Consider the following 25,939-nt stretch of genomic DNA (forward strand, 5'->3'; position numbering starts at 1 on the left):
GGAGAGAGGGGGGAGAGGTGGAGAGGTGGAGGCTGGGGGTGTGGCCTCGACCAACTGCCACTTTGCTCATTTGAAAGCCATGACGTCTCTCTCTCATGGTTGGGCCAAATTCTCTGGGCGGGCAAGCAGAGAAAGGGGAGCTAACCTTGCCCCTTATAACCTCTTGGCCCCTTATGACCTCATAAGGTCAGTCAGTCAGGGTGTAACAAAATACACAGCCAGCTATGTTGTTATAGTGGACTATTATTATGTTTATGTCAATGTGAGAACTTCTTGTTGACATTGTCTTATGTTTTACTGTATGTGCATTTGGTGTAGTGTATTCTGCAATAATGTATGTAAGTGTGACCAGAGGAATGTGTAGGTATGTGTAAAAAAGGAGCAGGAGAGAGAGGAAATAATATAAAGAAAAAATAACATTTTAGGGAAAAACAGACACAAAAAACATTTTATAAAAGACGACAAAGTGGTGAAAAAGAAAATACATATACGATACAGAACATATACTGAAACTTAAGTTACGGCGGGGGGGGGCGCAGTACAGTAGCCCACTACTTTTTTTCCCCCTTGTATTTAGTTTTCTTATTTTTTATCTTTTGGGTGCCATTGTGTTGGGCTGCCCTCGGACCAAGGAGGGAGCTGGTCCAATACAGGTCACTCTCCACATTGGGCTACCTTCAGACCCTCTGGGAGTCAGTGTGTATAATGGAGGAATTGTAGCTTCTAAGCCTCCTTGTTTTTTTTTTTTTTTTTCTTGAAGGGTTTGATGTGTCTTTTTATTCCAATAAAAATTGGTGATGATGACATCTAATGATTGAATCCAGGTGACGGTGGGTTAATTTGTAAGAGATCATTTATTTCAGGGAGCATTATCAGTAGCTATTCTGCCTTAAACACATCAGTAAGCAGTTTTAGACTTACTGACTACATATGTAAATGTAAATGTAAATGTGCTGTATTTATATAGCGCTTTTCCAGTCTTAACAACTGCTCAAAGCGCTTTTACATCTACAGGAAACATTCACCATTCACACACATTCATACACTGTGGCCGGGGCTGCCGTACAAGGTGCCACCTGCTCATCAGATAAACATTCACACACATTCACACTCCGATGCGCAGCACCGGGGGCAACTCGGGGTTCAGTGTCTTGCCCAAGGACACTTCGACAATGACTGCAGGAGCGGGGATCGAACCACCAACCACCAACCTTCCAATTGGCAGGCAACCGCTCTACCACTGAGCCACAGCCGCCCCATATGTAATTCAACCAGTGTGTACGGGCTGCTGCATGTTAATTTGTAGTGGAAAGATAGTAGGTTTGGACCAGCTTATAGACCATTAGGAAATTTTGACGATTCTCCTAAACCAAATTTATAGATTGCAAAATGGGGGTGTGTGTGGGGGGGGGGGGGGGGTCTGTTTGCTGGAGAGGTAAATGAACAGTTTATTGGTAGTGCAAAGTTTTGTTTTATTACACTTGTCAGTTTGATAAAAACGTAGTGCTAGGGTTGAGCAGGCTTTGCAGCTGGAGTAAATATTTGACCATCTGGACCATGTCACCTGACAACTCATGATAAGAGAGTAAACATGACTGTTTTGATTGTGTCTGATGTTATTTTTTTACATAATTTGATTGGTTTGAATAAGTACTGAACTTTAGTAATAAACTATCTGCAAAAATTCACTTTGGTGTATGCTTTTATATTCTTGTGTGTGGTATTAAGCTGAAAAGAACACACATGTGCATGCAAAATAAAAGCAAAGAAAATGTACGCTTATTGGTACAACAAATATATCCCTATGGTGAGAACAGTGTTATTAAAATAGAATCTAGGCTGCATTGTGCATCTGCTTTTAATAAAGTCACTAATCTACTATACAGCCACATATACAATACAGCCAGATATAAACAGGGGGTTTACATGTGCGGTTAGCCTCACCTGCGTTCCTGTTTTCCCAGGCTACGGTCGAAGTCCGGCCACACCGCTGTGATAATATCAACCATTCTGTTAGTGAAACAAAGGCTGTCCTTTTCTGAACTGCTTGGCTGTGCTTTGAGGTGTGACAAGTGGGTTAATGAAATATAAGTGGATCAGTGCTGAGGTTTTTAATACAGTAGATGTAATAAGCAAAGACTTGAATAAGTGACCCAGCAGAGAAATAAGGCTCTTGTGATCACACAATCAGAGTAGTAGCTACCATTGCACACTTCCAATGCCAAACTTCCAATCTAAATATTGTTATGTTTATGTTTTCTATGACTGAATATTTGAGGGTTTTAGACTGTTAGTCAGAAAGAATAATAAAAACAAGACATGTAAAGATGTCATGCACTTGGGATGGATATTTTGTTACATTATATAGACCAAATAATTCAAGGGAATAATCAACAGATTAATACATAATTAAAATAATCTTAACAGCTCTGCTTTACAAACAATATTTAGATCTTTATGATGAAAGACACATTTACAGAAAATGTAGTTAGGGTTAAATTAATTAAAAAATCATGAATACAATGTGAACTGTGGAGGAATTTGGACCCCCTGGCTACAACATAATACACATTTAAGATGAAAGCAAAACAGCTTCGAGACAGCAGTTCAAATAAATCAAGAAACCACAACAGCCTATCCTACCCAATCTTTTCTGTCCAAGAATAGCATAGATTTCCAGAATTTTGTCACATAACTGCAAATACGTTTCCCTTACATAGTGTAAGTTTAATCCGTTTGCATCCAGTCCGATGGGACTTTTATCCCAAAATCCGCCAGAATGATAATAACCCTCTAACAGCATTTATAAGACTGTACCAACAATCAACTGATAGCCATAAATGGCTCATGTGAAGTCGAATCTGATTGGCTGACCCACATTCTAGACGTCACCTGCCGCTTCTCATTGGTCGACGGGGATTTGTTTTGCACCCTTCAGACTTCCTCCACTGCGTGTTTTCATAATAAACCACATTTTTCTCCCGTCGGAGCCGCCGTGTTGTTATCCTGTCAGCCTGCCAGCATTGTCGGATTTCAGCTCCTGTTTTAACCAAGGCCGTGGATGAAGTTTGAAAGCTGGTTCAGATTCAAAGAAGAGACGCGGGTAAACGGGCTCTGCTGCAACAACCAGAGGCTGTCTCTGTTGTCTTTATTGTCCAAGCCTTCAGCGCATGGTCGACTGCTGGACCGAGCCGACGTGCCGTCACCATACCTGCTTAAATTAGATGTTTTTTTTAGCTGTCAGTCACAGTGATACGTTGTAAAGACCGTAAGGAGCTTCAGTATTATCAGGTGAGTCGACAGACACCGAGGGATATCCTGCAATGCGCATCTGAACTGAGCTGCTGTTAGCTGCTGGATATGGTGACCAGTGCTAGCTAGCTAGCTAGCTAACACGCAAACTAGGTCCGAGCTAGTGACCGATTCCTCCTGCAGCTGTATTAGGCCGTCTGTGTTATTATTTAGCGACTGACTGACTTTAGTGACAGACTGCCAGCAGTGTTGCATAAATGGCGCAGCACACGGTGCAGGGGCTTGAATGTGGGTTAACTGATTGCATAAAGAGGCGAGGATTGTTTTTGCAAACTGTTGTAAACCAGGAAGCAAGCTACCTATTCCCAACCTATGAGCCAGCATGCGTCCCTCAACTTAGATCATTTATTACAGTACACGTTTTTTCAAATGTTAGCTTGACTATATTTCAGTCTCTGCACTGTGACAACAATTATGATTACAGCACATTGTTCACAAGGGCTGTCATTCAGTTATTTTCATATACCCCACTTTTTACATACTCGTATGTACATAATATTACGGTTTATTTTTACCTACTGTACTTGATCAGTTTTGTTGTCCTTGTTTTTATGTAATTTAATTCTGTTCTTATCACTACCGGCAACACGTAAGAGCATTGTAATGTTGTAGTTTATCAATTTGGAGCCAAGTTTAGATACTTTGCATACTACTGAGTAGATTAGTAGTATAGTACTGCATCATATCATTTAACCATATTAATGTAAAACTAGTAACTACAATTGTCAAAACACGTAATAGAGTAAAAGTTTAACATTGCATCAAATTGAAATACTAAAACATAGTGCAAGTACCTCAGAATTGTAGTTCAGTACAGTCCTTGAGTAAATGGACATGGTTACATTTAACTCCTGTCTTACAGTGTAAGAGTCTTACAGTGTAAGAGTTAATACTCACTTCACATAATTATATATACATTTCATAGGACAATTGTAAAGAGGAGATGGGCTGCAGGCTGGAATCAACCCCTGGGCCGGTAGACCTGAGCCTTGGTACTAGGTACTAGGGTGCCCCTTGACAATGTCAAAATTAATGTTTTCTGATCAGTTCCAGCATCACAGTTTATTAACATATGACAGGTCAGGTTATGTTAAGGGAAAGCCTGGCAGAATTTTATTGCTATTATCAAATGTAAAAACTGATGTAAAACTTGTTTGTCTCCAATATCTTCCACTTCCTCACTGATAGCAGAATCAAAATGAAAATCCTTAATTCACATGTATGGTTAACCAGTGGGTCTTAGGAGTCATGTTGTCACTAACACCAAACTCCCATCCTATTTCCTCTTTCCCTTTTCCTCCTCAGACATGGTGAAGCTGACAAAAGCCAAGACGTTCCAGGCCTACCTGGACTCCTGCCACCGTCGCTACAGCTGTGTGCACTGTCGTGCCCATCTGGCCAACCATGATGATCTCATCTCCAAGGTACATATACTGCCACTCTTGTTGTTAATAATTATGCAAGGGGGCTCATAACAATGCCTTGTGGTTCTCCCATAGTTTCTTCATCTTATTTAATTTTTCCTTCATGTGTCTTAGTCTTTCCAAGGCAGTCAGGGCCGAGCCTACCTCTTCAACTCTGTGTGAGTATTTTAATTTCTTTTAATTTTGCTACACACATTGAATGTAATAAAGTGGCTATTCTTATCTCAGGTTTGCAATCCTATTTGTACCGCTATTTATACTGTGTAGATGGATTAAAAAATGACGTCAGTAAGGGTTACACTTGATTTATAGCTATTGGAGTTTAAAAAAAAAGAAATCTTTGTATTTTGTTACAAAAACTTTTCTGAATAGCTTACCCAATGATTCTTATTTAAAAGTAATAGTCTTGTTCTCTTTGAAACCAGCTTCCCAGTTTTACACATTTGCACAAACCACATTATCAACAGATAATCTGATCTGCTCTCGGGTGAACCTTGAAGTTCACTTTAGTGATGCTTGTCCTTGGTTAGTGTGGGTCAGAAATACACAGGCTTTAACCCCAAAATGGGATCCCCTTAAATAACTCATGCACTTAATCAAACTTCAAGGTTTAAATTGAATAGATGCTGATCTCTTTCTGAGTCTCTCTTTTGAATGGTTTAATGGAAAGTCATCCTCCCTGTGACTGTTTCATGAAGTTTAGTCTTTTTTTTTTAACCTTAAAAGAATATCATATAGTAGGTTCTTTACTGTTTAGGCTCACACAGTAGTCTCTTGGTGCATGGCAAGGAGAGTCGTTTAATTCCTGTGAAGCCCTCTGTGAATCACAGAAGAGTTGCTGTTTGACAATTCTGCATCTGGTTTCAGGGTGAATGTTGGCTGCGGTCCTGCGGAGGAGAGGCTATTGCTCACAGGACTACACGCTGTCGCCGACATTTACTGTGAAAACTGCCACACCACGCTGGGCTGGAAATATGTAAGTACATCCATTTGTGTGAATGAAATGCTGCCTTGTTCAAAAGAGAGCCGCTTAAATGTTTGATGAAAGGGTTAACATTGTTCCCACCACAGATACCTGGTGTAGGTGTTGATTTACAGTTAAGTGGCAGATTTCCCTCGTTAATGGCACCCCAATAACATTAGCAGGTGATCCAATCCGTGTCCCGCTTTACTTATATCCCCTATGTGTATTTACATTAGAGCCCGACTGATATATTTGCAGGCCGATATTAGGCATTTCCAGAACTATCAGTTCATTTGTAATGGTATCGGCATTTATAATGGTTGATATTTATTCATTTATTTATTTTATTTATGTATTTTAAATATTCATTCATCCAAATCCAAGTAAATGATTCTGATAAATTAATATATAAAAAAAAACAGTCAACCATGTTTTGATTGTTGCCGTTGCATAGTTTGTCCCCCAGAGAGCACTGTTCACTTTTTTTATATATATATATATATATATAAAAAAATCCTAGGATTTTTAAATAACCAAATATTTGTGTCAGTATCGGCCTTAAAAATCCTTAATTGGTCAGGCTCTAGTTTAAATTTTTTTTATCCTGGATCACCTGCTAATGTCATTTGGCTACCATCAACAGGGTGAAATCGGCCACTTAACTGTAAATCAACACCTTCACCAGGTATTTAGAGTGATGGTAAGCTACACACACACACTTTAAACAACAGTTACATCCGGGTGATTGAGAACAGAGAAGGAGCTGTGGAGAACAAAAGGTTTGCTGTGGAGATGGCTTGGATAGATGTGTGTTACTGAGTCTTTTTTTTTTTTTTTTTTTTTTTTTTTTTTTTACTTTTGTAATGTTGACTATCAACAATCTCCACCGGTGCCAGGATTTTGTTAGAGAAAGCACAACCAGCACAATCTGGCCAGTCACAGTTCTTGCGCTTCCCACATGGTATCTTTTGTAGGCGCTGTATCCCTCATTTGTAATCACATTTTTGAGTTGCGTTGTAGCTACAGAAATTAAATGCGTAACCCACAAGTATAAATACAGCTTTACAAATTGCATGATGTTATGGCAGAGTAGAAATTTCCATGAGGAAATAGTGTAATTATGCTTAGTTTTGAATGTTAGAGATGTGAAGCACACATTGCCACAGCTCTTTTTCTCATACTTTAATATGCAACAATGTTTTGTAGAAACAAATACATTTATTCATTTGGTAAAAATACAAGGGCTCATTTAGCTAACAAAAAAACAGTCTATTGAGTTTAAATACTACTTGAAATTTGGAGTCAGCAACTAGTACTATCTAGCATAAGCATGGTGTAAGTCTTGTTTGAGCTATAGTATAATAATAATCTTTTTAATAACCCTCATGTACCTCCCTTCTGCAGGAGCAGGCCTTTGAGCTGAGTCAGAAGTACAAGGAGGGGAAGTTTATCATTGAGCTGTCCCACATGATAAAGGACAACGGCTGGGACTGAGAGGGAAGCCTCCCATCTTTCTTCATGACTTTTTCAAAAGTTGCATCCCCTCAACTTAAAGGGGTTCCAGTGTAGCCTCCTCATCCCGCGTACGAGCCATCGCTGTGCCACACTTTCACTTTGTACGGCTTTGCCAACAATAGCATGTGATGCCTTTTATCTTTTTCTGTTCTTCATGTTTTTCCAGCGACCACAACAACACATTTGCTGATATTGCTATCCCAATTGCTTGTTGTGCTGGGACATGGACTGAATGAGTGCAGGGTTTGTGTGTGTGTGTGAAAGACTGGGAGATGTAGTCACACAGGCACGTGTGCATGTTGGATTTTAAAGCGTGTGTTTTGAGTGAGTACCGCTAATCAGTCTCGCTCTGTGGGGGCGAGGCCAGTGCAAGTCAAATTATCTGACCGTTTTACACATCAGATACAGGTATTTGGGTTTTCCTTTTGACTTTAAGGTGCACAACTAGACATATCTGGCCATAACGGAGTAAAGTGTATAGGCTTGTTTAACCCATAGATACTTTTTGAGTGATGAAAGGGAAGGGAAATGCTTAAAGCAGTGCCGGGGCTTGTTATTTTTATCAGTAAAATTCACGTTTTTATGGTCAAATCAGTAACACTTGTTCATATTTTGCTACTGGCAATCAGGATGTTGAATTGGTGATATTAAAGCCTGCAAGTCTCCTACTGTGGGTGCATGTGTGTGTGTGTGTGCGTGTGTGTGCGTGTGTGTGTGTGTTTCCACTGCACAGTTGGGATATCTTCACTTTTACTTAAGGCTGATGAGATCTATCCCCTATGTGTTTGTGTGTATATCCTAACACAAAGCTATCCATACAGATACATTTACTCAATGGTGTTAGAGCAAAGTGTTTTAGGATTATGTAGCATATTTATGGTGATTTTTAATGTCTGCTTCTTTCATTAAATTGTATTATTTTAACCTAATCTTTCATTAAAATACAGTGTATCTGTAACCTGTGTTCAGTTTTCTTTTGCTTGAGAGATTGTGTATAAAATCTGGCCTCTGATTCCCACACAGACATACTTGAGTTGTTAAACTTAAAATAAATATAGATGCTACACAGATGCAACACAACATGCAAGTCTGGTATCTACTTGAGAACTGATAATCCTCTAGATCACTTTTATACTTTTGATCAGTTTTTACTGAGCATTACCTGATTCTTGTGTTGGAACCATGGAATGTAAACATGTATAAATAAGTGAAGAATCAAATTATTTTGTATTTAACTAAGGGATAAAGGAGTTTCCCCCCCTACTTTTCAAACTGAAACTGTTAGATTATAGGTACATTGGGACCACGGTATAGCTGTGTAGAAACCCTCCTGGTTACATGATGCTACTGGAAACACTTAAACTAAATACACACAGAAATTGGCTCAATCAAAAATTCTTTCTTATTTTTTTTAAAATAACAAATAACTTAAAACGCTGCCAAGCGTATATGTATAGTCAATTTTGTGAGTGAAAGTTGACTAATACAAAAGTGACATATTTCATATAACAGTGAGTGGGCTCATAACACATTTAGCACCATCCAACTGGAGTATTGCAACATTAAAATGATTCAACTTGTTTCAGGTTTTTAAAACAGGCAGCAAAACAAAAGAAGTCGTTTTATGTATCTTTTGAAAAAAGAAAAAAAAAGGCAAAGCAAATTCCTTTCTTACTGTAAGAACGTGATTCTTATACTTGCATCAGGAACAGGTCACATGATTGAGCTCTGACCAGAAGGAATAGCTTCTCTTTATGATAAGCAGCAAAGAGGCTGCTGATAGTCATGTGTGTGTGTGTGTGTGTGCGCACATTTTCTGCTCTGCTTTTACTTTCATCCCTGTAAAAGATTTAAATACATTCTCATGACACAATTGAACTCCGTTTGTACTTAAAGAGGCCTTACTGAGTGAGAAGCGGTGAGACATTTTACACAAGTAGTACTGAGGCATATTCATTTTAATGTTTTCTTCTTTAATCCTCAATGACATATTATTTTACCCTACTGTCTCTACCCCACTGCATGGCACATTTTACAAATAGTGCAGGTCTTTTGCCCACAGTGGAACACACCGGGGGAATGTCAAAGTGCTTTCCTGTTTTTGTATTGACCACAACATCAACCGGATAACAATATAAGAAATTAAACAGAGGAGATGATGTGACCCTAACTGAGAATTTATAAAAACAAATCTCTCATTAGCTCTATGCAGGAGTTGGACCTGTAGTGACATCAAAACTTAGCTTTTATTGTCAAGCTAGTTTCATTGACACACCTCACTAAGGCAAATCCTGCTCATTTAATCTGCTGTAGCTGAGGATAATACAAAACCATAAATCATGTTTTATTCATCATAACTGTTGTGGAATAATGGTTTACAATGTATCTATTTGTTTTTAAATAAGTCCTACATTCATTTGACTGATTATAACACCCGTGGAGCAGGTGAGGATGTATAGTGCCTTGCTCCAGGACACTTTAACAACACATGTAACTGTGGTTCAGATCAAAGCAGACAGCACTCCAATTCATTTCAATTGATTTTTTTCCCGAATGTATAGAAAATCATTGACCTCAGTTTGTAAATGCAATGTATCCCCTTTTATTATCTCTGTGTTGTTTTAATCTGTTCTGTTTTTATCTGCCGTTTTTTCTTCTTCTGTAAAGCGCTTTGCTTGTTGAGAAAAGTGCTATACAATGTTTATTGTTATCATCATAATCGTCATCATCATCATTATTGAAATGCAAACTATATATGATTATGTTCAATGAGACAGATTTTTTAAGGCTACAAATATCGTGACATGTTGGTCTTGTACAAAAAACATCCTTATTAGAACTATTGTAGGCTTATGTAGATTTCAAACGTTGATAAACATCAAGACTCACTCATTTTATGAAACTAAATTGTCTAAAGAAGGTAAATAGGATCTAAAAATGTAAGCCTAATAGAGAAAATCGGCCAATAAGACGCCTATTTATGTTCTGAGGTGACAAGTCCTTTTAGCTGACATTAGATTACATTGTCACCTTGACAAAGACAGCCCCAGAATGTGTCTCCAAGTCACTCAATAAAGGTAGTCCTAGTTTGTTTGACTCCTAAATAGAGCCAAACCTCTGTCTGACCGGTTATTCCATAGTGAAACACTTCAGCCCTGCTGAATACGAGGATGGATATTAGTTGGTTCTGCACAATCTATTACAGTGCTTTGTGATCGTCTCTTTATTACTCTTGCTTATTTGTTGTGGGGTATTAAATATTATAGCAAACGTGGTGTTTATAGTTGATTTTTTTTACCATAGCCTACATTTGACGCCTACTAGTTAAGACGCCAGCATGTAGCTAGCGTTTCAACCAACTGTCTATGGTTTCAACTGCAGTCAGTACACTTGCAGCAGAACATACCACAATACATACTGTGCAAACTACTCACATTATATTTTGTCGTGTTACAAACTGCTGTAAAATACCATGGTTGTGAAAATTACTATTAAAAGAAAACAATGTAGCGGCAATTTATGTTAAGGTAGAATAAACAACAACGGTTAAATATGTCAAGCATGTTTGTGTCGAGCACCCCCGCGTCAACACAAATGAATCCTTCCGAGATGGTTGCTCATGTGACCTTTTCCATTTCGCCATTTTCCTCTACTACACCGGCGCTCTTGCTGGCAGCTACGTTGTCGCCCCTTCCTAGTGTTTTAAATTGTCCAAAGCTGACTGTAGGAAAAGGGGAAAACTTGACAGAAAAAAGATAGTCTGCCTTGTAGCTGTATAGCCCCGAGAAAAGTGCTAGAATGTCTTCTGACGAGAGCCCTGAGTACTCGCCTTTCTTCGCTGTGATGGGAGCTTCTGCGGCCATGGTCTTCAGCGGTAACGTTAACTACAGCTTCTCCATATGACATCTCAACCGTTTACTGTCATAACGCTAGCTAACGACGAATTGGCCTAGCCAGATGTTGAATTATTGTGATACAACTATAAACGAGAACATGGAGGCTGTCTTTAGTGACACGGTGTTGGGTGTTAGCTGAGTCGGTCACGGCTCACACACCTGCCAGGGATGCAAGGCAAGAGGCGGGGGAAGATTTCCACCAACATCAAGCTGCTGACCATTACTGTTAGCTAGCTCCACACGCTGCTAACGCTGTATGAGCCTGGCTATATTATATCAAGCTGTGATGCTGTCTTCTGGTAGCTGTTGGTTGGTGACGCAGACCCTTAGGTGGCAGCAGCCCTTTAAAATCTCTCATAATTTAGTTATTTTACAGCACAGGAAGGTCCAGATATTCTTGAATTTTAAAATGAATACGATTATTGTTGGGATTAATCCAGCCGTGTTTCCCAGTAGTTGTACTGTATTGTATTGCAGGAGGGGGCAGCTTCGAGGCCTTAACATCAGTGTGAGAAATTAAAGGGAACATCCATCCATCCATCCATCCATTCATTCATTTACGTTTAGCATTCGCGGGAGGTGGGGGTAAGTCAAAGAGGAAATAACGGATTATACACCGTGTTCTTTCAATGATTTTTTGGCAAGTAGTCAATTAGATGATTTCATTTCCTACAAATAACTGTCTTCATAATGTTGAAATCATTGATGATGATAGCAGGTGACACTTTGTAGAGTAGGCCCTGTTGATGAGTGACAGTTATCATAATTGTTTTGTTTAAGAAATAACTCTAGAGATGCACGGATTTAATTTGATTCCTAACCCCAGGATATCATTAAATCCAATACCAGTGCTCTCTCTTTTCTCTCTCGTTGTTTTTGCGGTTCTTCGGACCAGATCAATATAACCAAGAAGACCTATGGAGAACGTTTACAAGGAGTTTGAGCACTATCTAGGGTTGGGAGATGTTACTCCCCAATGTAAGTCGAGTGCAGATTTGAGTCATGCATGCTCAGATTTAAACAGTTTACGGCATTTCAATCAGGAGAGACAGTGTTATAAGGGTTATTGTACAGCTCAAAAAAAATCTATAAAGTCTTTGGCGGTTTGACTCCATCGCTATACAAATATTTGGCCTATCTATATAGGGGTAGAGAACCATCAGCCTCCCAGATGGAATTTAGACACTGGTGGTGGCGATGAAGGAGCCCGAAGACCAGACCGAAGGAGTCATCTACTCCGGTCAGCTGGAGTAGATGACTGGAGGGGAGAGGGGAGGAGGAGGGTTGCACTCTTTGCCCGCAACGACAGCTGAATAACACAGGGAGAAACAGATTTAAAGCAGGGTTGTGACTCTGTGATTGGCCCTTGCAATTTGTGTACGATTCTGATTGGTTTAGCAGGAAGGTGAACGCCTCCAACAGCTGATTCCATTTAGGAAGACAGCATTGTTTAAGGGTAGGTCTTCCTGAAAGAATTTACTCAGAGCTACATATCGATCAGGGGAGAGTAGTTGCACATATGTTAACAGTTATACACCGCATGATAACATGTACATTTATTTGGATAACAACTGCATCAATTAAAAGTTATGTCTTCCTGAAAGAATTTACGCTGAGCTATGTAGCTTTCAATTTTAAATTTGTGAAATCGATGAAATTATAAACTTTTCTCACTACAAACAATAACAGAAGATGGAAACAATGTCAGAATTGTTTTAGCTATCTTTGATTGTAACATTTGTTGTGTTTGATCGCTAACTTGTAGCCAGCAGTGAACGGACTTTAAGTAGGTAGATTTTTACTTTATTGACAGTAGGCGTGGGAATCACCAGATGCCTCCCAACTTGACCTACCTTCACTGAACTACCGAGCCATAAAGTCTAGACTCAATCAGATCTCTGATCGGCGTAACAACAGTACAGTGGAACGTTTGCCTTTAACAGAGCAACTGTAATAACATAATATACCGTCATTACTGAGATTAAACTACATTCTTAGTTATGTTTGCACTGAATAATACATTCAATGAACAGAAACATAACTTGCAGCGCACATGAACAGATGCGCAGTATTGGCTCGCACATAAAATAGCACCCTCATGAATTAGCCTACTGTTGCTAACGTACATTCATAAATCCTACATAAAATTGTCAGACTTACTTATTGATGCACGCACACAGTAGTATCCACAAAGTTAGTCAAATGAGGGTATAAAGGAAAGTATGGTAGCCTTCCACGTTAACGCCTTTCCTCTCTTGCTCGAGACCGCTGTGTCCAAGCCGAGGCGCAGAGCATGCCATTACCACATACTAATACGTTACTAGTCCAGGTAGAGCGAGCTACTATACTGACAGGGAGAGAGAGAGAGACAAATAGGTTGCACATAAGTAGGAAGTACCTTCCACTTAAAGTAGAATGCCGATCAATTTCAAGATGTAGGTCTGTTGTCTGTTGTAAATTTGGAGTGCTGTTAGTAGAGATAAAAACAAAAACAATCTGTGCTGCCTACACGGTGTTATCCTCCTGCTAGAGTTAGCACCCAACACGCTAAAACAGCACACAATTTAAACGTGTTTTTAGCCTCTAAACATGTTCATAATGTCATTGAAAGTGCCTAGCCATGTGAAGCGATTCCTTCCGAGTGAACACAGTGAATCTGACTGCAGTAGATATGAAAGAAATTAATGAAACGTTGTGCTAATTCAGCTGGTTGTGTATTGACAACAAAACGGAACGATTTAGAGAAGCAAAAGAAAACTTGTGTCCTCTTCTTTTATTTATTTTATACTGTGTGACCAGTACATGTCCTTATTTATGTGGTCACATTGACCAGTCCAATATGACCATCAGTTGAAATATATCTTGTGTTGTAAGAAAACTTGTTTCATTTGTTAATCTATTTTTATGCATTTTCCCGTTACTCTTGCAATTTTACGTATGTTTATTAATATCGATATCGCAATCGATATCGCAATGACACATACTCAGTTAATATCCCGCAACCCTACTCCAAATATAGGCAGTTTAAAACATGGCAACCATATTGTCAATTTCGGCAACCAAAAGCTGATGTCTGGTTGCCAAGCCACTTTAAAAAGTTAGCGTTTAGCCCTGACATGGGTCGAACCCCCACATGTGATGTAGGTTGCTCGGTGAAAGAAGGGTAAACGCAAGACAAGTGATTATCTGAATGACACACAACTGGCCTCCTGACATAGTTCAATCAACACCTCTCTGACACCGTGTCAACAACAACTGAACTCTAGCCTTCTAGTCTTTATTTGCTCGGACAATTTCAACATGGTATGAGACACAAATAATAGATTTAATGTTTTAGATAGTACAAGTATAGCTAACAACCTATTACTGACAACATGCTGCGTGATGGAGCAGTGGAAATCACAAAAATGTCACAAGCTACCATTTCTGACATTAGTCCTGAAAATACTTATATAGTATTGAAGTGGCCAAGGTTTTAATGGGGTAGCAAGGCTCTTGAGTGCAAATGTTGATCACTTTTTAAAATTGTTTTTGGTTTTGTCTGGAGACTTAAGAGTCTAGCCACACACTAGTGTGATTTGAAAATATGCCTCTTTTGGTTGTAGATATATCACTTTTATTTCTCAGTTATTTATGCTTAGGCGGGAGAAAACTGTCAGTCGAATATCTACTACTGTTTCATTTAGTTTGTTATCTGCACGTCTGGTCTAAAATCGATCGAGTGGATAAATCATTGTCGCCCAGCTCCAGCCGGATCCATATCTTGTCTGGTTTGAGTTGTTTTGTCAGGAATCATTTTTAAGTGAAGAATGAACCGATGAATTAACAGGAACTCTCTCCTCTCCTACGTAGCATTAGGTGCAGCATATGGGACAGCGAAGAGCGGCACAGGCATCGCTGCCATGTCTGTGATGCGGCCAGAGCTCATCATGAAGTCCATCATCCCCGTGGTCATGGCTGGTATCATAGCCATCTACGGGCTGGTAGTGGCTGTGCTGATAGCAAACAACATATCTGAGAGGGTCACCCTTTACAAGTAAGATGAAGCTCTGATACAGTAGTTAGTTAGAACAGTTTCAGTCATGTTATTATTATTATTATTGTTTTTGCCTGGATTCTTATTCTTCCTAAGAAATCCATGTTCCCATGCACGAAAACTCACCAAACTTTGCACATTAGTGCAGTCCTATGCTGAACTTAATCAGCGATTTGTGTGGTAATTGTCCAGATGGTGGCGCTACAACAGTCATCAAAAATTCTAAACTTTAAAAATTCATAACAAATCAGCCGTACATGCTACTATGTTGCAACTTATGCCAAACTGTAGCCCCAATAAAGCAAAAACTATGCTCTGCTGTTACCTTGTATCAATTTTGAAGTCCATTACTCTACTTTTTGCAAAAACTGCAAAACCTTCTTAAACCTATCTACTAGGGGTGTAATACAAAAAAAAATGGCCATTTGAAAATGAATCTGTTTTTTGCACACCCCTACTATCTACTCCCACAAGTTTGGGCAACTTCGTCTTCAGACTGTCCTCCACAAATAAATATTTTACTGCATACAGTAGTGTTAGCAAATATTAAAAAATAATAAAGAATTTCAGAATTCTATCTAAAAAAACTTTTTCTTTTTTTTAAATTGTGGTCCCATCTATGCATTGCAGTCACTTTAAATAGAGAATCTTCAAACATCAGTTTAGCATTCATTGCTCTTTGTGAAAATACATTACAGGCATCTTTATGTTGTCTTAACCAAGTACACATTCTCAGAATTTTCTATCAAGAAATAATGTTTTTACAGCAGCTTTAAATTCTGTATTTTCACACAAGCCTGCTACTTGTCTACTGGGTGTTGCGATGCCACTTGTGACACATCCAGATAATAACTCCCTGACATCAGAACCTGCCTACAGCCTCAATGGTTCCAACTTTGAGCCCATGGTGTGGCCAAACAATCATACACTTATCTAACCAGACATTGTGTTGTGGACAGCTTCCCTGCATATTTTAGATCTGTGTGTGCATTAACACACCAGATTCAGTCCAGTTCCAGTTAATGAAAGTCATGTGATTGAGGCAACCCAGGCTCACTCAATAAAATATAGCCCAAATAGCTAGAGGAGTCATCACCTGGACAATAGCTCCCTGAGATCAGTGTTTGCCTTTGGACCTGAAGATTGCAAGTTCAAAGGTCACAATGTCACATCTCTGCTTGTTATTTGTGTAAATCGAGAAACATTTCATACAGCATTTTCTGCGTAGTTTGGGTGCTTTTGAGTTGAAGCATATACACACAAACTCCAACCTCCTGTAACTCACAAAAACATGAGTAAACAGACCAAAGCATGCATCAGTTAAATAGTGGTTACGCTGTTTGTAACCACCACTATATCCAGCCATATGATAAATTTAGGCCTTTTTATGTGTTTTCGAATTTTGTTTTGTATGGCTCTCTGCTGTGTTATGCTGGGCAGATAGTAGTGAACAGTTCACTGGTCAGAACTTGTGTTCTGGAAAAGTTTTATGCGTAGGTTTGGTGAACGCTGTAAGACCAAACCATACAGGCTGTGTGGGTTGGAGAACCTAAGCTTTAAAGGGTTTAGGCACTATTTTTGATCCTTCTCGCATTTTGTCCCACACATCCCCCTGTTGCCCCGTGTGCGCTCATGCACTCATCTCTTGAAATTTCCGAATGCCTTCCTACAGTTGTTTAATAAAAGTGGGCTTTCCACACACAAACGTAGCCTACATGTGTCATTAGTAAGCGAAAAAATTAGATTTTAACTGTGTCTGGTTCAGTCACGGCTCTGTCGGATGCAGGCCGGGCTCGGACAGAAATTCAGCCCAATCCGGCCTCTAATGGGCGGGGCAGCTAGTTGCCCCAAATTACATTTGATTGAACACATCTACGTATGCATCCCAAAGTTCCCGAACAGAATGGGGGGGGGGGAAAAGAGAGGGACTCAAAAGTAATTGTTTCGACATACAGGATATTTTATTATTAGCTATATGTAACTTATTATTAGCGGACTTACCTTGTGCAAAAACTGTGCTCTTTTCTTTGTTTTTTTCTAACAGGAGTTTCCTGCATCTCGGTGCTGGTCTGAGTGTGGGCCTGAGTGGTCTGGCGGCCGGGTTTGCCATTGGCATTGTGGGCGACGCCGGTGTGAGAGGCACCGCCCAGCAGCCCCGGCTTTTCGTGGGCATGATCCTGATCCTGATTTTTGCTGAGGTGCTGGGGCTTTACGGCCTCATTGTAGCCCTCATCCTATCTACAAAATAATAGGTGTCCGCATCAAACACCATCTCATTCATTCCACATCAAAGCAGCAAGAACAAATAGGAGATTTTCACCTACTTTCCATTACACCCCATGGGTCTGACAGGATGGGATGGCAACAGAAACAAGTTGGCTTGACAGCAGTGTCCTCAGTAGGTGTGATCTATCCATATTGTTTAAAGCCATCCAGTTGTGTCAGGTCTTGTGAGTACTGAACGGGCATGAACATGTATTGGTTGTTGTGGGATGATGTGTGGACAGTCTGCTTGATATTTTTTTTTTTTTTTTACTTTTTTCCCCTCCCTGATCTTAACCTGTACAGTGATCCATACTCCCTCCACCCCCTGTTAATGTAGTAGCCAGTCTGTGCTGTGAGTGTGAGTATCAACGTTTACCCCGCTGCCCATTCACCTCTTTTGTTTTTTGTTGTCTGTTGTTAGGTTTGTCACTTTGAGATTGCTGAAGATTCATGCACATTAGTATTTTATTTGATCATGTTTTTTTGGGGACCTTTTTTTTTATCACAATGGTGAGGAGCTGTCAATACATATTTTTTGTCACTCTTTATGGAAAGTTATGAAGATTTTGACTTAATGAAACTGTCTAAATGGAACACTGTTTATTGAATACCCTATACATATATATATATATAAAATATATAAATTATCTGTGTATAGTTAGATTAATTGCACTGTGGGTAATTGTTCTAAGTGCTTGGAATTCCTCTGGATGTAGTGTGATTATTAATGGAGGATGTCCACATGTTGACAGTGTGTGTGCGCGTGTGAATGACCTGAGTGAATAATGTGTGTGTAAGTCTTTATGTTTAATATGACATTCTCAAACACTAGCATTGTTTACCTGTAGTGCTGCGGTCTTGATTTTTCTGTTTGTTTTGTTTAAGATGAGAGCTCACTGTTTAGCCATGCCTGTCAGATTTCCAAATAAAACTCAACCTCCTCCAGAACATCAGTGTTGACTCTTAACTGTTTTGGCTGCGCTTTAAGAGGAAATCTTATACGGCCAGTATGACCAGGTACGATTACAGCAAACAAAACCTATTTCAATGTTCATGGAGGTACCTGACCATATTGTCTTCAGACAGACTTGAAAAATTGTGAACCTACCGGTATATCATTGAAGTACATTTTATGTCTAGTACTTCTGTAAATTTACTTAAGTAACACTTTAAACATTTGTTAACTGCTATTTAAGTAAATGGTTGGATTATGAATACTTTTTCCACCACTAAATATGATATATAATGATTAAAACACTTGTGGGCAAGCTTCATACTCAATAATTAATAATGACTAATTTCAATATTTATTTTATGCAGAACTTCTACTTTTATTGGAGTTATTTTTTGATCTTGTAATGTACTTTTACTTAAATAACATCTAAATAAACTTAGCACAAAAAAATGGGAATTGGGTTGGGAACCGGAGGGTCACTGGTTCAAGTCCCTGTACGGGCCAAAAAGGAGGGAGTGTGGATCCGGCTGGCAGCCCACTCACTCTGACATCTCTCCATTAGTGCATGTATAGATCCTGAGCATGTGTGTAGTTCAGGACTGTGTGTAAACTAACAAAGTGTGGACACAGAGTGTGAATTGTAATTTCCCCAGAGGGGATCAATAAACAGGTTAAAATTAAATTTCAAAAATTTAATTATTTCTCTGTGGTAACAGTGCTTTCTGGCAATAAATCTTATACCGTTGGTAATACCATTTATGGGATGAGCAGCAGAGCTCTCTGTCAATGCCAAACAGCTTTTCTTTGCCGCTTGTTTTGAGCTTCTGGTAACCCTCGGTGCTGACAATCAGGTGCCTGATTCTGCAACCAGTGGCAATCCGATATCTCCACAGTCTGGGACAGTTCTCTATCCTCTAAGATGACAACGCTTGCTCCCACAGGGCAGGGTTTATCAGAGACTACCTTCAGAATGTGAGTGTAGAGAGGATGGAATGGCTTGCCAGCAGTCCTGACCTCAACCCCATTGAACACTTGTGGGGTCAGCCTGGATTTGCTGTTTGTGTCAAAGTGACCAACGCAACTCTGTTGTCCGACTTGCGACCAATGCTGGTTAAAGAATAGGATGCCATCTTACAGCAGCAGTGTGTTACCAGGCTGGTGACCAGCATGAGGAGGAGGTACCAGGCTGTTGTGGCTGTGTATGGTTCTTACACACTCTACTGAGGCTCCTGTTTGTGAAATGAATACATTGTTAAATTGCCAATATGTCTTCTTTAAACTTCAATCATCCAATCCACAAAACACCAAACAAGTCAATGGCAGAATCAGCTGTTTGGCATTGGCAGAGAAGATTTGGCACATATTTCATGGGCGCAACAAACATACCCAGCGCTGCTCCTCATCCCACAAATGCATGTTCCTTACAAATGGGGAACCATTTGAAAGCATTTACCTGCTCCTCGGATGTTCCTATTAACCGATTTAGGAAGTCGTTCTTCATGTTGATGAGCTTTACTGGGGGGAAACAAAACAAAACATGGACGCTACAAAGATTATGTTTTATTGAGAAGATTTATGGTATTGTATTGCTCAAAACGTTCAAACAACATGTCAGCAGCTGTTTTGTCCCAGACAGTAAAAATACAAAAGCTTTAACTAGGTGAATCTACGTTGACAGTAACTACCGGTACAACCTAATACCATATTAGAATTTTTAAATTAACCTTACACGTGAGCAAAAAAAAATCATATGCACCACGTGAATTCATTAAAAACAATGTTTTACCATTAACCTACAATTTCGTCCGCCATATTACTGCGTAATAGCATCATGGATGTATAAGGGAACAGAGAGAGAGAGAGAGAGAGAACATGACGCCAACTCGGCGTATGCCGACTCGTGTAGCAAACATCTTGCCGACTTTCTGAGTTGTTGATCTGACTTGAGGGAGATTCAGGTGATTTCCCTTTTGGGAACTATTTTTTCCAATTATTCCGACGCAACATGAATGCAGCGTAACTATCTAGCAATAGGAGGCTTCCAGGAACAACAACGTCTCTCTCTGATGTGCTGTCAGTGATTTTCCGTGAACGCTGGTTGTGAACAACAGGCAGGTAACGTTAACGCAATCATTTTATCCAGTACTAATAGCAGCACTCAGCTAACGAAAGCTAACTAACTTTAGCTAGTTTACGCTAGCTAGTTCTGAATCTGCATCACCAGCCAAGTTATTCCGCCCCCGGGACACCCTTCCCTTAATACATGCCTTATAACGTTGGATTAACACGAAAACGCACGGTACGGCAAGCTTTTACACACGCATAGCCAGCAGTCTGAGTTGAATTGTGATGTCTCTGACCTTGTTATAGCCTGCTAACATGTTCATGCATGCGTTAGTTAGCTGCTCCTGTTAGCTAGGCTAGGTAGCTAATATTGACTAGAGCTAGTTAGGAAAACAACATCATGCCAATTTTACTAATGACAACAGTTATCTGTAGACAGGGACCAGACTACGTACATTTACTTAGCGCTAAATTAAATAGGGTGAGGTACAATAGTTGTATGTATGTAACGGTACCCACTAAATGTCTAATTGGGCCAAATTGCATTTGATACGATTGCTTAAAAATTATAAATAAACTGATCAGTGTCGTGGAGAAACGTAGCATTGAAGGTTCAAATTGTAATAATAAGGTAACTACGTTACCGAAAAAGTGTAATAAATGGTGGTGAGATAAGTGGTTCCCAAAATGGGGGTCCTTAAAGGTTTTTTTCAAGGGATCCCCAGCCAAAAGAGGAATAATTCCATAAGGAACACAATGACACAATGTATACTATTTGGGTTTCTGTAATAAGCAAGTTAAAAGGACAACAATTTAAAAAAAAAAACATCATTTTGTCTTTCAGCAGCTGGACTGATGCTGCTTCCAGCATCTGAACTGAACTGAACTTGAACTGATTGGCATCTCTTGTATTGGTGAGACTCTGTTGCTGCCATGTCAAGGCGAAGCAGGAATAGTCGTGCATGGCGATATGTTTGTGGTGGGATACGACGGGATGCTGATGCTCAGGCACTTGAAGAATGGAGCTATGACCGCTTAGAGGTAAGCATACAGAGGTTTTCCCCTGGATCTAAAGCTCGGAACAAATATGAAGCGTCAGTGGACACTGGAGTTTTTGCAGGAGATAGGATGTGTCACCATGAGAGGACGGACAAAATTCACCTCAGGAATCCCTGTCAGACTTAAAGCCTCTAATTGGCCTTTGGCCATTATATTCAGTGTATGTTGTTGTTTGCATATTTTGTATCAGAACTAATACATTTTTCCACAGAAATGAATACAACACAATGTCTTTATTTCACTATTCAATTTTAGAGATGCATACATTTTCCAATGCAGTGCCCAAGTTTGTCTTTGTAGCTGCCTAACATAAAAAATCAGTAATGTGTTACATAAGCAATGCTGCTGCCGTTTGACTTTGTTTTTGAATTTTACATTATTTCTCCCCAGTACAGTGATTCAGACTCTGAGGCAGATTATTCAGCAGTGATGGTCCCTCCAGTCCCCAGTGCAGTGCCTGTCACCGGAGAGTCCTACTGTGGCTGTGACTCCCAGGCTGAGACTAACTACAACCCTCGTCTGCGAGGTTTTCACCAGGTTAAAGACTGCCACTGTGGAGAGGATGACCAAGGTACAAGACAACTGCTATAATAAGGTTGATTAAATGTAAATGGACTGTATTAGTATAGCGCTTTTCTAGTCGTAGCGACTACTTAAAGCGCTAGTACAGGAACCCTTCACACACAATATACATGGCACAATTCGGGTTTCAGTGTCTTGCCTAGGGACATTTTGAAATGGGACTGCAGGACCAGGGATCAGACCACCAACCTTTTGATTGGTAGGCGACCGCTCTACCACCTGAGCCACAGCCGCCCATTAAGAGATATTATTCGAATTACACCTTTGTAAGCCAGTTATTGAGATCTTTGATTTGCTCACATATAGATTCTACAGCTGTTATGAAACAATCCTATTGTGATTGTTTTGTGGTTTATATCCTGTCATCTATTGGCTTGACCCTTGTGAGTTGACTTTAAAAGCAGTTACTCTGAGAACAAAGTGACACAAAGCAGGGTTCAGTTCAACAATTATCTAAAGGTTTAATAAGGCCAGAGGAAAGGAGGATTGGTTCAAGGTAGGTTTATGCAGATACATCTTTAGGTGTTACAATTCAGAGTTCTCACAGAGTGGAATGTAACAGAAAGACAACAGCATATAACATTGTTGTAAGCTAATTGACACAAGGTAAAAAATATTTCACTTCTTGTATATTCCTTGGCCATAAATGACCGAATGACTTCTGACGTTTCAGAGTTTGACTGGGTTTGGGATGCCAACAGCCGATCGACAGCAACATTGCTGAGCTGCGACAATCGAAAAGTGAACTTTCACTCTGAATACAGCTGTGGCACAGCAGCAGTCCGTGGCTCCAAAGAGCTGGCTGAAGGGCAGCACTTCTGGGAGATCAAGATGACGTCCCCAGTGTATGGAACAGACATGGTAAACCTCTAAAACCACCCTTTTTACATGACCTGTTGTTATAAAGTAAAGCTTTTTCTAAAGAAATCCAAACCTGGAGCAAATGTTTTGTCTAAGTGTGTGGAAGATCAAATTTATTTGCCTCTAAAGTGTTCTCTATTTCTGTACAGATGGTTGGCATCGGTACTTCTGATGTCAATCTAGACAAATACAGACACACGTTCTGCAGCCTGTTGGGAAAAGATGCCGACAGCTGGGGTCTTTCTTACACTGGTAAGATTAACATGCTGTAATGTTGCAGTAATTTCTCACAATGGATATTGTCTAAGTTGGACATCAGTGGTTGTCTTCCTTTTGTCAGGCTTGTTACTTCATAAAGGAGACAAGATGAACTTCTCCTCCCGGTTTGGACAGGGGTCCATCATTGGAATCCATCTGGACACGTGGCACGGCACACTCACTTTCTTCAAAAATCGCAAGTGTATAGGTTAGTACCAACAGAAACACATAACAATCTTTATTTCCAACTTGAATAGAAACATACTGAGATACACACTTACAGTTAAAAGATCAACTTGTCAGTGCTTTCTTGTGGCCAAACTATGTAATGGAGACACTTTCTAAATGACCTCAAACCTAGTTTGGCATTTCTGAACAGCAATTTCTTGTTGCATATTGGCTGACGTATTCACGAATAATAATCTTCGATAAGCTAATACCTGCCGATAGATTGATCTAGTTCTGCGGTGTCCCTCACTGTCAACATTGTTTTTATGTAACGGTTAGCAAAAAGAATACTGTGGCACTAAACTTAAGTAGGTGGCCTGTATTTTAGCAGAAACAAAACGTTTTATGATGTTGAAAAAGAAACTGTATTTATCGTGAATCTGTCACATCTGATTTGGTGCATCAGAGTGGACATCCCTAATCATTTGTGAACACATTTCTACCAATTTACAGACCTCAACAACTGCCTCTTAAGCATATTTGTAACATTGTTTTATATCATATGGCCATATGCATGAAACATACCTGTGTCCACATCTGTTTAGTGGAGATTATTTGCTAACTGTAATACATACGTACATAAGATATTAAACATTAAGATAAAAAATGGTCACCATTCTGGTTCTAGGTGTTGCTGCCACAGAGCTACAAAATAAGAGGTTTTATCCGATGGCATGCTCCACAGCAGCGAAGAGCAGCATGAAGGTGATCAGATCCTGCTCTGCGTCCACCTCCCTGCTTTACCTTTGCTGTGCTCGCCTTCGCCAGCTGCTGCCGGACTGTATGGACACCCTGGATGTGTTACCCCTGCCGCCCGGCCTGCGCCAGTTGCTCCACAACAAACTGGGTTGGGTGCTCAGTCTCAACAGTGGCACCACAAATGGAGTCCCAGAAGGGCCCGAGCGCCCCCCACGCTCGCCCGTCCCCCCTTTGGCTGGACCGTCCTCCTCTGAGAGTGACTCGGAGGGTTGTACGTCTGACCCCGAAGCCTGTCAGAGGAAGAGATGCCGCTGGACATGACGGGACAGCTCGACTCCTACCTCCTCTTAAACACTGGCAGACGTTAATGTCCTGTGGTGTCTAATCTAGTGTTTCCTCCCGCCCCAAGCTTTCCTCAACGTCAGTGTTATCCAGTAGTGAAGAAAATAACCAGGATGGGAGTGGTACCTAGGTGGAAAACTGTGAAGGTAGTATTTCTGCCTACACACTTTTACTGTGATCTTCTCTCATGCTATTCAGATGTCTTCATGCTTCATACATTCAGTATCCAAACCAGCTTCAGTAATAAGTAAAAAGATGTGGTGTTATGTTGTTAGCTATCATAATTTGTTGCAATAATGTATGGGGATTAGTGAAATGGTGCAGCAATGGACAGTGTAACACTGAAGTCAAGTATGGCCACATTTTTGTGGTCATCATGATACATTTGCAAAAAGGGGGTTCAAAAGGAGAGACTGTATATTTTCTGTGTTTTAAACCTGTATGCAAATAACGTATATTGTTCTCAACCTCAATGTTATCAATGCATTATCATAGTAATCTGTTACCTGTTTTATTTGCATCTGCATTTTTTTTGTTAGGTTGCCAAAGTGAGAATGAGTGGGGCACTATGTCCTGTGAGTGGAATCTACACACAATATGTCATAAAATATTCTTTATTTCTTACCCACAGGTTACAGCTCTTAAGCAAAAACTTAACAATAACACAACAATCAAAAAATGTTTAGACGATCATAAACTTGAGAAATGTTAATAAGAGGTGAAATTAACCTGAATGTACTAAACTTTAAGTCCTCCAAAAATTAAAATCTATACAGTACATTTTGTGTTTCATAGAGCAGCCATCGTCTATAAACAATTTTAATTCCTTTTCAGATTTAATTTTAAATTTCTTGACAAATAAAGTTACAAGTCAAACATTTGTTACGTTTATGGCAACATCCATCGGTCTAACAGACAGATTTAGAAAGTCTCCTGTTAAAATGTTATGCTTCTTGTTTCTAAAAACTCTGGATTTTTTTTTTCTAAGCTGTAAGCAGTAGTATACATTATTTGGTGTACCTCTTTTAAAACTGAACATGAGACAAGCATGCCACACAGAAGATACTGCCACACAAAGTAACTTTCCATTGCTATTATCGTTTTTAGAAACTTTTTTGAAAAGTTAGTTTCTTTGATTGACAAAATATAATATTATGAGCAGTTTTAATGTTTTTTTGTACTGATCTTTTTATGCAAGTATGTTCTTTTGGTTTTCCCAAAGCCTTGTCCCATCACTTCCTGTACCAACTCCTGTTGTCTGTAATTCATAAAGGTTGTACTCTATTCTGAATCCTTTTAGTATCCAACACTCAGCCCCGGTTGGCCTTACAGTTGGCTGTAAAAAGTTCCTTGTTGAAGGAGAACTGGGGTCAGCATTAATGTTATTCCAATGATGATAGTGAGAGGTTTTTACAGCAGAAAATTAGTTTTAATATGGTTATAGAAACTCATCACACTGCTCCTGCAGCATTGTCTACC

The 25,939-nt window shown here is 39.7% G+C and overlaps 3 protein-coding genes and 1 long non-coding RNA gene across 6 annotated transcripts; 3 read left to right on the forward strand and 1 right to left on the reverse strand.

Annotated features, from left to right (window-relative positions):
* Nucleotides 1-2,417: 2,417 nt before the first annotated feature.
* On the reverse strand, nt 2,418-16,894 carry LOC117957546. The gene is made up of 3 exons (XR_004659535.1): nt 16,752-16,894; nt 11,330-11,334; nt 2,418-2,429 (listed from the first exon to the last, which is right to left on the reverse strand). It is a non-coding gene; the product is annotated as an uncharacterized LOC117957546 (long non-coding RNA).
* ypel3 (yippee-like 3) lies at nt 2,898-8,173 on the forward strand. The gene is made up of 5 exons (XM_034893350.1): nt 2,898-3,291; nt 4,618-4,736; nt 4,851-4,894; nt 5,604-5,712; nt 7,105-8,173. The coding sequence occupies exons 2-5, from the start codon at nt 4,620-4,622 to the stop codon at nt 7,192-7,194; spliced, it is 360 nt and encodes a 119-aa protein (XP_034749241.1). The 5' UTR covers nt 2,898-3,291; nt 4,618-4,619; the 3' UTR covers nt 7,195-8,173.
* atp6v0ca (ATPase H+ transporting V0 subunit ca) lies at nt 10,823-18,363 on the forward strand. Its single transcript, XM_034893349.1, has 3 exons — nt 10,823-11,089; nt 14,964-15,147; nt 17,192-18,363. Exons 1-3 carry the CDS (start codon nt 11,014-11,016, stop codon nt 17,394-17,396), a joined length of 465 nt encoding a protein of 154 aa, XP_034749240.1. The 5' UTR covers nt 10,823-11,013; the 3' UTR covers nt 17,397-18,363.
* A 1,869-nt stretch (nt 18,364-20,232) lies between these two features.
* On the forward strand, nt 20,233-25,139 carry spsb3a (splA/ryanodine receptor domain and SOCS box containing 3a). Of its 3 annotated transcripts, none has more exons than XM_034894941.1 (7): nt 20,233-20,482; nt 21,276-21,472; nt 21,881-22,061; nt 22,746-22,933; nt 23,083-23,185; nt 23,274-23,399; nt 24,048-25,139. In XM_034894941.1, exons 2-7 carry the CDS (start codon nt 21,365-21,367, stop codon nt 24,437-24,439), a joined length of 1,098 nt encoding a protein of 365 aa, XP_034750832.1. In that variant the 5' UTR covers nt 20,233-20,482; nt 21,276-21,364; the 3' UTR covers nt 24,440-25,139. The 3 variants fall into 3 exon arrangements, with proteins under 3 accessions (XP_034750832.1, XP_034750833.1, XP_034750834.1); XM_034894942.1 differs by having other exon boundaries at nt 20,260-20,482; nt 21,279-21,472; XM_034894943.1 differs by having other exon boundaries at nt 20,266-20,478.
* Nucleotides 25,140-25,939: the final 800 nt, after the last annotated feature.

This window comes from Etheostoma cragini, chromosome 15 (genome assembly GCF_013103735.1).
Source record: "Etheostoma cragini isolate CJK2018 chromosome 15, CSU_Ecrag_1.0, whole genome shotgun sequence".
Lineage (NCBI taxonomy): Eukaryota > Metazoa > Chordata > Actinopteri > Perciformes > Percidae > Etheostoma > Etheostoma cragini.